This window comes from Callithrix jacchus, chromosome 10 (assembly GCF_049354715.1).
Source record: "Callithrix jacchus isolate 240 chromosome 10, calJac240_pri, whole genome shotgun sequence".
In the NCBI taxonomy this organism is placed as follows: domain Eukaryota; kingdom Metazoa; phylum Chordata; class Mammalia; order Primates; family Cebidae; genus Callithrix; species Callithrix jacchus.
The window spans coordinates 37727072-37741277 of record NC_133511.1 but is presented as its reverse complement, the minus strand read 5'-3'; the positions used below and the strand labels follow the sequence as shown (position 1 = coordinate 37741277).

Here is a 14206-nt window from a genome sequence, read left to right as displayed (position 1 = left end):
CCATATCTGTTTTATTTACTTTTATGTCCTGAACAGATATATTATTAGATAAAAATAATAGATAATTGCTTTTAAAATTGCTCTGATTATATTTGAAGTTGAAATATGGTCAAACATTTATTAAGCAATTATTAAGCAGCTACCAGGTGTAAAGCATTGTGTTAGGAACAGGAATTCCAGAAATTAAAATTTCAGTCTCTGCACTCAGTGAACTTAGAGAGTGTGATGGGGTAGACAGACAGTTAAAATGCAATTAATTCTTTCATTTGACAATGCTATTGCATGCTGCCGTGTTTCAAGCCCTGTGCTATGTGCTGATACAGTTACTGAACTTAGGATACTTAGTCTGTTAAGCAATGCAGAAAAGTAAATAATTACAATTTAGTGAGATAAATCCTATGGTAAGGTTAAGCTTAGGATTCCATGGGAAAACAAATTTGTGTTATGTGCGGAAGTTAGAGATTGAAGTGCTTTGAAGAGAAAAATTACAAAAAGGTTGTTGCATAGTGTATACTCATTTAAAACCAAGCAGAATCAGGCTGCCTAGTTTAGACTCCTAGTTTCCACTTAATGGTTGTGTGGCCTTGCACAAGTTACTTAACCTCTTTAAGAGTCAGGTTTTTTGTCTGTAAATTGCTTACCTCAGAGAATTGCTGTGGGATAAAATAAGGTAATATGTATGAAGTACTTAGCATTTGCAATGTCTGACCGTACTAAGCACTTGTAATGAATTATTAATATTTTTGCAGGTCACCTTATATGTAATGACAAACTTTACTTTGCCAGCAGCCTTCTCCCAAACATTTTTTCCAAATCAGTCTCTAGCAACCTGATAGTATCCCTCTATCCAAAATATAAACGCCAATCATATAAATGCTCACATGCACAGTGCCTTTGGGAAGAAAGTAAACATGGGAAACTTTCACCCCCAAGGTCCCCCAAAAAATTAATACTTAAAGTAATTGAAGGTATGTGATTATATTAGAAATTGTTCCTAGAACCCCAAGTTGAGGGAAACATGGATGAAATAATTTTTTAGATAATGTGATAAGCTCTCGGCTTACAGCTTCTGTTTTTCTCTATGTTAAAGGTTGTGAGGGAGAGGTAAAAGGTGATATCACGGTAAGTGTGAAAACACTCATAGATAGATACAAAGGACAAAGTATCATCTTTGCTCTTTTTTGTCATTTCTGGCCATTGCTCTTCCTTTTCTCCAGAATCCTCCAAGTATCTTAAAGCACATGCCATCAAAATATACTGCTTACCCTGCTTTTCCTTACTGTAGTCATCTATAGATCCTCTGTGTCATTCCTTGAAAGTTTTAGCAACTTGGCAAGCTTTTGCCTCCCTACCACAATTCTAACAATCATTCTTTGTGATTTTAATGTCTGCACAGGCCATCCATCCAACCTAGTGGTCTGTCATTTTCTTGAACCTCACCCATTCACATCACCTCAACTATTACCAATTACTCCTTTGCCTCCAAAATCTGTTTCAGTCATCTCAATCTCTGATCTATATCTCCTATTTTCCATGTCATTTCCTCTGAATTCATCAGTTTTAAGGTGCTACCACGCCCTCCAATCCATTTATCTTATTACCCTTTTTCTGTTAATCCCATCCCTCATGTTCTCACTTCTGTTCAAACTGAGCTTCGCACTCCCTAGTCTATCATTATCATTCCTCAGAATATACCCTCAAACTTCTTGCAACCAATCTCCGCCCTTCATAGCAACCACTGTTATAATTTCTATCGTCAGAGGTAATTTTTCATGTTATTCTTATTGTTGCATGGTATATCATTGTAAAAATATGTCAATTTATTTATCCATTCTCCTATTGATAGGCATTGGGTTGTTACATTTCTACCATCAATGCATAAAAGTTTCGGTTTCTCTACATCCTTACCAACAGTTCTTATTTTTTGTTTTGTTTTTTAAATAATAGTCATTCTAATGGGTGCGGTGTGGCATTTCATTGTGGTTTTAACTTGCATTTTCTTAATGCAATTTAACATCATTAATGATTAATGATATTGAGCATCTTTTCATGTGTTTGTTTGCATTTGTGGATATATCTTCTTTAGAGAAATTCTATTCAAGCCTTTTGCCCATATTTTTAAATCAGGTTGTTTTGTTGTTGTGGACTTGTTGGAGTTCTTGATATCAATCCTTATCAGATATATGATTTGGAAATATTTTCTCTTATTTTCTGTGTGGCCTTTTCACTCTGTTGATAGTGTTCTTGGATGCACAAAAGTTTTTGATTTTGATGAAGTTCAATTTATCTATTTTTCCTTTTGTTTGTGCTTTTAGTGTCATATCAAGGAATGATTGTCAAACCCAATGTCATGAAGCTTTTCTTATGTTCTGAGTTTTGTTCTGGTTCTTATATTTGGATATTTGATCCACTTTGGGGTAATTTTTATATGTGCTGTTAGGTAAGAGTCCAACTTCATTGTTTTGTAGTATCTAGGTATCCAATACTATTTTATATAAAGATTGTCCTTTTCTCATTAGAAGGTTTTGGCATCCTTGTGGAAAATCATTTGACCATATATAAGAGGGTTTATTTTCAGGCTCTGTAATCTCTTCCATTAGTCTATGTGGCCATCTTTATGCCAATACCATACTGCTTTGATTACCATAAATTTGTAGTAAGCTTTGAAATAAGGAAGGGTGAAACATTCCATTTTGGTATTTTTTTAATATTATTTTGCCTATTCAGTTTTCCTTGACATTTCATATAAATTTTAGAATGGATTTTTCTATTTCTGCAATGAAAAAAATTGGGATTTGAAGGGATTAAATAGAATCTGAAGATAGCTTTGAGTAGTGTGGACATCTTAACAATATTTTATTTTAATTCATGAACATGGTATGTCCTTACATTTATTTGTGTCTTTTACACAATTACAGTATAAATGCAGTGATGTTTTACAGTTTTTGGTGTATAAGTCTTTTACCTTCTTAGTTAAGTTTATTCCTAAGCATTTGTATGCTATTGTAAATTGAAATGTTTTATTTCCTTTCTGGATTGTTTATTATTCATGTATAGAAATGCAGCTGGTTTATATGTGCTGATTTTGTATCCTGCAACTTTGCTGAATTCATTTATTAGTACTGGTTTTTGTGGAATCTTTGGAGTTTTCTAAATATAAGATTATGTCATCTGTGACTAGAGTTAATTTTACTTTTTCCTTTCCAGTCCAGATGCCTTTTTTTTTTCTTGCCTGCTTACTCTGGCTACAACTTCTAATATTATGTTGAATCAAATGGTAAAAGCAACTTCTTATCGTGACCTGGGGAAATTCTTGAAGGAGATTGCTTTGGGAACTAAAAAATCTTCTCCCCCACCTCTGGCACTATATCACTACGTTCTACTTACCTCATGTGTTGGACGACTTGGAGATCTATAGTCTATCACCTGGAAGTGTATATAGTTCCCTTAATCTGAGCTATTCAGAGTAGAATAATATTCTTGCCAGGAGAGGTCTTTAGAAAGATGGTTAGCAGTAACCTATGGCACTCAAAATTCCAAAAGAGTTTTTACCAACCATCTCCTAACCCCATGCATTCTAAGGAGGTCCTTTTGGAAGTTTCTTTATGAGTGATTTGTAGGCTTGCCTTTTCATTTTTCTCATTTTCTAGCAAATAATTATTGAATCATACACACATACACATGCACACACACACACATATACCACACACACGCACACACACACATGCACACACACACACACATAGTCTTTCAAGGACAAAATGAATTTTTTGAAACAGTACAGCTTAAACTAGAGAACATAAATTCAAGTGTCTGAGGGCAATCAGAAATAAATAAGAAATTTAAGAAAAATAAGAATGGCAGGAATGGGGCAGGTGTTTGGAACTATGTGTGATTGAGAGCCCAGATTTGCCAGATCTTCCAAATTTTGAAGAGAAACTGGAAATGCACATTTTTTTGTAAGTTTTCTGAATTTTTAGCACAGTTCCAACTTAATATGACAGCCAATTTTAAACTTGTGGTCCAAAAGACAAATAAAAATATACAATATTTTCTTGAATGCCTCATAATTTTCAAAGCTACTTCTTTCATCAATACAGAAAATGGCATAGTTTTTTTAGAAAAGGCTTTTTCCATGGCACAGTTTGTGAGGTGGGAATAGGTATGCAGACCTGCCAGAAATTAGAAGGGGCTACATAGGAGAATCTTCTCTTTGTTGCAAGAGACTTGGATAAAGTTCTGAAATGCCATTTACAAAGAAGTAAGTCTTTGCCAACTGCCTGTTTAAAAAATTTAATTTGTTTTAAGTAAAAATTTGAAATATGAAAACATTATTATATAAAAATGCATCATTTTGAAACTATTTCCTAAACTTACTACCTATTGCTGTTACCTACTTTATGTCTTAAATATAGAGCTTTTGAGGAAAAACGAAAAGAACAAGAAGAAAAAGAGCACCAAATTAGAGAACAAATACTTCAACAAAGAAGACAGAAGTTTGAAGAAGTTACTGAAAAATTCCAGCGTGCCCATATTCCTCTTTCACAGAGGAGGAAAGCAGGTGCCTTAATTTCTAGAATAATATGAGAACAAAAATTAAAGTTTTAATCTCATTTGACTTGAGTATACAATAAAATGATAAATCAATAAATGAAGTGGAAACAAACCAAAAAGACCAATATGACTTCTGAGTAAAAGCACTTTAACCAAATGAAAAATAGTCATTTGATTTAGGTTTAATTTGGAGGATATTTTGTTGGCTGTTAGGTTTAATTCTGAAACTCACAAGTTTGATTTGACTTCCAGCTGGTTACAATGTTTTATCTTTTTAAAATTGACTTAGCGAGTAGCTTAGTACAAAGAAAATTTGACTTTTGAGTTCAGAAAATTAGTGTCCCATTTATTCTAGCATTTTTTAACAGTTTGGTTCAAATTCATATTTGAGACACTGGCAAAACAAAAAGAAAGTCTATAGAGTAATATAATCCAACAATATAAAGACCTGGAATTAGTTAAGAATTTAAATATGATTATGGTTGGTTCTTTTGTATTATATCTACATTTTTATGCCTTAAATAGTAACAATATATCAGAGCTTCATAAAGAAAAGTGACAGGCAGATCCTTTATGTATTCAGCAAACATATGGTATACTGTGTTGTACTTAGCCTTAGGGTAAGCTGAGATATAGAGAAATCTAATTTTATTCTACCATTCAAGATTTCACAACCTATTTTGGAGATGAGAGTAGTATAAACAATGTCAATAACGTAATGATAATTGCTGTGGTAGCAGAGTGTGTAAAGTGCCATAAGAGCATAGAGGAAAGAACACTAAACCTATGTCAGGACATCAAGGACATCATTCTTGGAAAAATGACTTAAGTCAGATCTTAACAAATGAGCATATTGTGAAGCAGACAGAAAAATAAAAGGACATCTCAGGAAAAAGGAACAGCTTGCACAAATAAATTATGTATTTCAGTGTATCTGAATCATGGGATGGGTGGGGAGAAGAAAAATGGATGTGAAGCTAGAAAAACTAAGAGGTAGCCAGTTCTCAAAGAGCTTTATATGTCATGCCAGAAATTTCATCTTTATGCAAAATACAGTCCATTTACAGTATTTTTTAACAAAAAAGCAAGCCATTGCTGTGTTAGTAATAAATAATACTGTTAATAAGGGCAACTAGTGAAACTGGGCAAAACAACAATAGCTTAAACATGATAGAAGTTTATTTTTCTCCTGGTTTTGAGGAGAAAACCAGAGCTGGTTTGATGATTATACTGAGCTGAGAGACAGAAGGATCATCTGTCACTTGGCTCAACAGTCTTTAGTATATGGTTTATACCCTCACTGTCATGGTCATATGGTAGCTGCTACAGCTCAACCATTATACCAGTGTTCTAGGCAGTAAGAAAGAACAGGAAAAAAAAGGGTGCACCTCTGAGATCTCTGCTTGGCAACTTTATTTGCAAGGAAGTCTGAAAAATCATTTTTTTTAATGATTAATGTGAGTATATTGCTAAGCCTAACTATATAGGGTCTGTTACCAAGTAAAAAAGGGGAAATGGATATTAGGGAGGGAACTAGAGGGCTCTGCTATGATTAGATTTGTTAGAAAGATAATTATAGTTACAAGATGGACTATAGACTGAAGTAGAGACTTACTGAAGTAAGTAGACTAGTGGGATATTTTTTAAGTAATTATGGTAAGAGATGTTAAGCTCCTAAATTAAAGCAGTTCATTGAATGTAGAGATAAGAGATACTGTATTTATTCTTTTTTTTTTTTTTTTTTTGAGACAGTCTCACTTTTCTCGCCCAGGCTGGAGTGCAGTAATGTAATCTTGGCCCACTGCAACCTCCATGTCCTGGGTTCAAGTGATTCTCCTGCCTCAGCCTCCCAAGCAGTTGGGATTACAGGCACCCGCCAACATGCCCAGCTACCTTTTGTATTTTTAGTAGAGACGGGGTTTCACCATGCTGGCCAGGCTGATCTCAAACTCCTGACCTCATGTGATATGCCCACCTTGACCTACCAAAGTACTGGGATTACAGAAGTCAGCTGCTGTGCCTGGCAAGAGATACTGTATTCAAGAAATATAATCATGGCCAGCTGCAGTGGCTCATGCCTGTAATCCCAGCACTTTGGGAGGTCGAGGCAGGCAGATGGCTTCAGAGCTCACGACTTCAAGACCAGCCTGGGCAACATGATGAAACCCCATCTCTACAAACAATACAAGATTAGCCAAGCATGGTGGTACATGCCTGTAGTCCCAGCTACTGGGGAGGCTGAAGTGGTAGGATCACTTGAACCCAGGAGGTGGAGGTTGCAGTGAGCCAAGATCACACCACTGCACTCCAGCCTAGGCAACAGGCTTTGTCTCAAAAAAAAAAATTGATAAAATCAGTAGGATTTATTTACTAATTTGATTGATAGTGGTGAAGGAGGCTGGGCACAGTGGCTCATGCCTGTAATCCCAGCACTTTGAGTGGCCGAGGTAGGTGGACCACTTGAGGTTAGGAGTTTGAGACCAGCCTGGCCAACATGATGAAACCCTGTCTCTACTAAAAATACAAAAGTTAGCCAGGCATGATGGTGGTGCCTGTAATCCCAATTACTTGGGAGGCTGAGGCAGGAGAATTGCTTAAAAATCCAGGAGGTGAAGGTCACAGTGAGTTGAGGCCACACCACTGCACTCTAGCCTGAGTGACAGAGTGAGACTCCATCTTTAAAAAAAAGTGGTGGAAAAGAGGGGAGAAGGAAGGAGAACAGTGCCTCTATAAATGAGCAGAAAGCCTTATTTTAAAATTCAATAAATACTTTTTAAATTAATTGATTACTTTGATAGATGCATCCTTTATGATGCGAATATCAGCAGACTATCCCATAGCTTTGCATTCTTCTTCATGTAATCACCAGTTGATTAGGGAAATATATTGTCTCTAGAGTTCATGTTTGAACTAACCTTTACATAAAAACAATGTTTTTGCTTAAACATTTTAAGTAAATTAGAAATATTGTAATAATGGAAAAGTCTTATGACATATTAGCGTTTTAAAGGAGAAAAGAGGAAAATAGTTTTGAAGTGCCCATGAACAGCTAAAGCCAGAAAGCCACCCTGGGCCTTGAGTTATTCATTGTATATTATATACTGTAGATACCATGTAGATAGTATAGTATATTTATAGTATATGATGGAAGGAAAATAATGTCTCCATTTGAGAGGGCTGTAGGAGAATTAATGTCCTTAAAAGACAGCTATGTTTCAATTTGAACAAGAAGGAGAAGACAATATTTAGAGCGAAGTAGGGGAAAATAGAGTATGTTGAGTACCAAAGTGCACAGTGGAAGGCTTTGAGAAAGTAGATATATATAGGACATAGGGTTATATTAAAGGTTGTGCAGGACAGTATATGGATTAGTGTCCATAATAATATATGACCTGAGCAAATTACTTGCCTTCTTTGTGACTTTGTTTCCTCAGTTGTAAAATTCAAACATACCTCATAGGCCGTAGTGAGGGTTAAAATAGTTTATGAGTATTAAGTGCTTAAAAATAAGGCCTGTAACTGTCAGTGCTCAGTAAATGTTAGTTGGTGTTTTTGTTGTTCCCCTTTTCTTCATAGGAATATTTACAAATTGTGTCAGAAATGTATGGGACTAGGAGATCAAATATAGGGGAGTTTGCATGCCAGGATGAAGAGCCTGGACATTTCTCAAAGTCTCTTTTTTCTGATAAATATTCTTAAAATTGGTGATGAAAACTTTGAGGTAACACATTCTCTTTTGGAAATTGGATGTCAAAATTTAAAGTATTTACACTATTCTGAAAATATTTTCTTTTTACAAAAGTTTTAAAGTAATATTTTATCATTGACCAATTAAATAATATATAAAGAGACCATTGAAGATAAAGTGATTCTGTACTATTTGATCTTTATTATCTCTAGTTTTCCAAAAACCAGTTCCTCCATTAGAAGAGGCCCTCACACAAATTCAGGAATCCAACTTAAAATCAGAAACAAACCTTCCCTTTTCCCATAGACCAACAGTACACTGGAGGTAAGTAATTTATGATAATTGTACATAATTATTAACAATAATTGTATAACCATCTAGTTGCTGTGCTTATCAACCTTTTCATCAGTTACTCCTCATCTCTGTTTTAAAGTTTATTCTTTTATTTTCACAGATTAAATTGAGGTAGAGTAGAATGTAAATTGCTCCAAGAATAGGTCAGAATTCCAATTTGTTGTCCTAAAGTCTTTGGTATTACAAAATACTATGTATGTTACATAATTTTATGTGGAACATACCATCAAAACTCTTTTTAAATATTGATACAGATATTTTGATTAAAATATTAATATCTTTACTTAAAAGAGAAAATTATGTTGAATTGTAATACATTTAGGCAAAAAGAGTAACTTTATGGTAGAAATGGGTTTTTCCTCACTGAAAATCTTTCCTGGATGTCTTGAGAAGACTACAGAGTCTCCTGGTTCTTCTACAGGATGGCATAAGTGAATCATCTAGAAGTAATAGGATGGACCAATCAACCACTGGGTACTCTCAGACATCCGTATCTTCCATTTATTTATTCCAAATGTTTGTTGACATTGTAAGAATTGTAAGAAGATATGGAGAAGTATGTATTATTGTAAAATATAATCCCTAGGGTATAATCTAAAAGATAAGTGAAATGGTGCTTCAGAAATATAGAATAATACCAAATGAGTAATTACAATAATATTTAAAATTCATTTATATAAATGCATCTATTATGTTGATATTTTACCTGTGCATAATGTTACTCTATTTTTAGAATATCTGTGGTCAATAGTTCCCTTGATTAGGACTAGGAACAAGTAAATGTATCCTCTCAATCCTAATTAGAGTTCAGGAAAGACCTCATGGGACAGAGAATTCTTCAGCAAAGCTTTGAAGAAAATAGTCGTTAATTGGAACAAGTGAGCGAATGGCATTTTAGACAGAGAGATGGGCATGTGCAAAAGCCAAGCGCAATCGAAGGCATTATATACTCTACGAGTAAGAGTATGTGTAGATAACAGAATGCAAAATACAGATGGCTTTGCTAGAGACAAGATTTTAGAGATCAATGCATCTGTATGCCAAGAAATATTAACTTTATTTTGATTGTTTAAGAGGAGTTCGTGAATAAGTTTAGGCAAATTAGTAATAAGATGAAATTTCCTTTTTAAACATATTATTCCAATCCATTGTGAACAATTGTGGATAATGGATTGAAAGCTGGGGATATTTCAATAAATGTAGAAATTATATAGCCTAGAACTCAAGAGAAAGATTTGGGCTAAATATATTTGAAGCCAAGGTAATGGATATGGTGAACCATGGAGAATATGTGTGTGATGAGCACTGAAGAACAGCAACATTTAAGGAAGTGGAAAAAGAAGAGAAGCTTGCAAACAGAATGGCTAGAATGGCTCATATAGGAGTAGGAGAGATCAGTATCATAGAAACTAGGGAAGGCTATATTTTCATGGGAAAAACATAGTTTACAGAGATCAAATGGCTTCTCAAGAATCAGATACATAATGTCTATCAGTCAGGATCATGGCAGGAAACAGAAAGCACACTTAAAAGAGGTGACTGAGAGCTTAAGGAACTACAAAACCAACAAAGGATAGTAAAGCACCCCAGAACTGACACAAAGTCAGTATTACCAATACAGAACTAAACCAAAAAAAAGCTATACAGTAGAAGACGGAGCCTGGACAGGTCCTGTGGTCCTAGAGAGCGAAATGTAAGCCACTGCTAAACCAAGCCCAGCAGGGAGGAAGTCAGAGGAATAATTATCAAAAACCTCTTTCTTCTGTCACCCTCCTTTCTCCTTCTGGTAACTTCCACTGGCCAAACTCAGCCATAAATCAAAGAGCAAGGGATAATTCAGTCTCTTGGAGAAGAGTCAAGTAGAGGAATGTGGCAAATGAATCTGGAGGGGCAAAGAGAATATCCAGCATAGAAGCAATGTGTCCACTGTATTTACAACAAAAAAGTTACTGGCAACTTTTGTCAGACCAATTTCAGTGGAGTGGTGGGGACAGAAAATAAATGGCTATAAGTTGAAACATGAAAAGCAAAAAGCTTTAGTTTGACTGTGAAAGTAAAAGAGTGATAGGACAATAGCCAATAGACATGTAAGGCCAATAGATGGCTTTTCCCTTGAGAGATCTTTTGATGTTTCAATATATGAATATTAAAGTAATAAGCAACAGAATTGCAGTCTAGAAAGATACAGTAGGATAAAATTGTAAGTACTTATTCTGTGTTAGACATTGATTAGTATGGGTTATACATATGAATGAAATACAATCCTCTACCTAGCAAGGGTTCAAAATTACATTATAATACTGTTTGTTGCTCTTTACAATATAATACACATGTAATACTGTATAATGGGGATTGTTACAGAAATACTAGCAAAGTAATAAAGAAGGACAACATTGAAGGTAGAAAGTAATCTTAAAGAATGAGTAAGAGGCCAGGCACAGTGGCTCACGCCTGTAATCCCAGCACTTTGGGAGGCCGAGGTGGGTGGATCACGAGGTCAAGAGATCGAGACCATCCTGGTCAACATGGTGAAACCCTGTTTCTACTAAAAATACAAAAAATTAGCTGGGCATGGTGGCGCGTGCCTGTAATCCCAGCTACTCAGGAGGCTGAGGCAGGAGAATTTCCTGAACCCAGGAGGCAGAGGTTGCGGTGAGCCAAGATCGCGCCATTGCACTCCAGCCTGGGTAACAAGAGTGAAACTCCATCTCAAAAAAAAAAAAAAAAGAATGAGTAAGATTTATCAGAGAAGCATGTGTTGGGTTTACACATGTTTACACATTTTACAATGTTGTGAAAGGCACAGACCACTGAGAAAATAAAACTTATTCAGAGAGACAGGACTATTGGATGTATTGTTGATGGGACAGGGGATGATCTAGAAAAAGGGATAGATCCTTACTGCCTAAACCAGAACAGTACTATTTTGTATAGTGAAGAAAGGATGGATCTGACAATAAAAGGTTTTGAGTGGTGAGAGGATGAGAGAGATGAAAGAATGAAGATAATGTGCTTTCACATTGCAGAGAAGTAGCATAAAGAAATAGGAGTTTAGGCCGGGCACCATAGCTCAAGCCTGTAATCCCAGCACTTTGGGAGGCCGAGGCAGATGTATCACGAGGTCAAGAGATCGAGACCATCCTGGTCAACATGGTGAAACCCGTCTCTACTAAAAATACAAAAAATTAGCTGGGCATGGTGGCGTGTGCCTGTAGTCCCAGCTACTCAGGAAGCTAAGGCAGGAGAATTGCCTGAACCCAGGAGGCAGAGGTTGCAGTGAGCCGAGATCACACCATTGCACTCCAGCCTGGGTAACAAGAGCAAAACTCCATCTCAAAAAAAAAAAAAAAAAAAAAGAAAGAAAAAAATAGGAGTTTAAGGATGTTGATCAAATAGAAGTATAAGAAATAAAGTATAGTCTGGGCATAGTGGCTCACACCTGTAATTTCAGGCTGAGTAAGGAGAATCGATGGAGGCCAGGAGTTCAAGACCAACCTGGACAATATAGCAAGACCCCATCTCTACACACACACAAAATGTAAAAAGTAGCTGGACATGCTGGCACACACCTGTAGTTCTAGCTACTCAAGGAGATGACATAGACGGATCACTTGATCCCAGGAGTTGGAGCTGCAGTGAGCTATGATCACACCACTGCACTCCAGCCTGGATAACAGAGTGAAATCCTGTCTCTAAAGAAAAAGGAGAAGGAAAAGGAAGAAGAAAAGTTGAGGAAGAGGAAGAAAAATTAAGAGAATAGACAGAATAGAAGCAGAAAGAAAAGATATTTTATGAAAGGAATAGATGAGTTTGGTATATGATGGGATAAAAGAAATGAAAAAAAGCAAAAAAAAAAAGCAAAAACAGCTGAAATTTTGGGTCTTGATGATTAAGGGAATGTGATTAACTTTTTTAAATTCCCTTTGAGCCTTCTTAATTGAGGGGATTAATATCCATGTACTAATGTGTAAAAACAATTTAGCCAAAGATGAGGTGAGAGGCCAAGGCTATTGAAATAGATTTGAAAGTTATGATTGTATATTTTGTTGCTTAATTTTCATGCGCACTTTTGTACCCCAGCCATGTTGTAATATTCTGAAGGACAGTGTCTCAGTCTTAACATATGCAGGTATTTCTTATAGTGCTTAATTCAGTGCTATCATGTTGGAGGTATTCAATAAATATTTTGAATGGAAAAATACCACTGACATAAATGAACACTTCTCAAAATGTATAAAAATGACCTAAAGTTGGATAGATGAGGAGGATATTCATCTGAGACAAATGCTGGGAAGAAACTTCAACCCAGAAGGAATACTAGCATGTGAAAAGGCATAGAATCATAAAAGGCATGTTGTGTTAAGGGAGCCACAAGTAGCTCACTTTGGCTAATGTTACAGTGAGAAGACAGTTGTGAGCAGTTAGGTTGGAAAGGAAGCCATGAGTTAAATCATGAAGAGCCTTGTTAAGGATTTTGTTTTAAAAACAATTACTGCAAGATTTGAAGCAAATACACAATATTTATATGTTGACAATATTGCCAGAATGGAAAAGAATGGGGGAACACCAAAAGTTGAAAAATCAGGTAAAATGGCACTTTAGTTGATGAAAATGATGACTTCTTGAGAGCTATTTAGAAGTTAGAATCAATATGCTTTGATAACTCTTTAAGACCTGAAATGCTTAGAAGAGTCAAAGATGTCTACAGAGATTAGGTCAGTGAATAAGTGAAAACATTTATCAAAATAAAGACTATGAGGTTAAGAGGGCAGATCTCATGTTAAGTGTTCTTCCCACAGTAAAAACAAAACAAAAAAAACTGATGAATATGAGAGAAGAATAAACAGATATAGGGGAGGGAGTAACTGGAAAAATGATATATTGTGAGTTTAAGACACTTAAGAGATATTCAAGAGCCAATTTCTTATAGTTAGAAATCTGCATCATGAATATAGATATGGCAGTCATCAATGAATGGATAAAGTTAAAGCCATGGCAGTATCCACCAGTAAGAGTCTTAGATTCAGCTAAACAATCAGACTCCCTTAACTACAATAGGCTATGTTTGGCTTCAATTAGAGAACAGAAAACACTGCATGCCAACTAGGTAACATTCTTCAATAGGACGAATTTTTTTTTTTTTTTTTTTGAGACGGAGTTTTGCTCTTGTTACCCAGGCTGGAGTGCAATGGCGTGATCTCAGCTCACTGCAACCTCCGCCTCCTGGGTTCAGGCAATTCTCCTGCCTCAGCCTCCTGAGTAGCTGGGATTACAGGTACGCACCACCACACCCAGCTAATTTTTTGTATTTTTAGTAGAGACGGGGTTTCAGAATGTTGACCAGGATGGTCTCGATCTCTTGACCTTGTGATCCACCCACCTCGGCCTCCCAAAGTGCTGGGATTACAGGCTTGAGCCACTGCGCCTGGCCAGGACGAATTCTTATAGAAAGCCACAAAGCAGTTTAGGGGCTATGTTTCTACTCTCTACAAGTGACAACTCAGCATTAAGGCTCATAATGCTTACATTATCACAGTGGGTGGGCATCTATATACTGTGGTTAAGAGGCACCTTGTTCTAAACAGGAACAAATGTTTTTTGTAATCGCTC

The 14206-nt window shown here is 35.9% G+C and overlaps 1 protein-coding gene across 21 annotated transcripts in view; it reads left to right on the top strand.

Annotated features, from left to right (window-relative positions):
- The window catches only part of CEP126 (centrosomal protein 126), a 134823-nt gene that overhangs the window by 21698 nt on the left and 98919 nt on the right, over positions 1-14206 (top strand). For all 21 annotated transcript variants that reach the window (XM_054241782.2, XM_078339898.1, XM_054241776.2 and 18 more), the window contains exons 3-4: positions 4416-4561; positions 8455-8566. In XM_054241782.2, coding sequence (XP_054097757.2) covers positions 4416-4561; positions 8455-8566 — 258 coding nt within the window. The remainder of the gene's footprint in view (positions 1-4415; positions 4562-8454; positions 8567-14206) is intronic.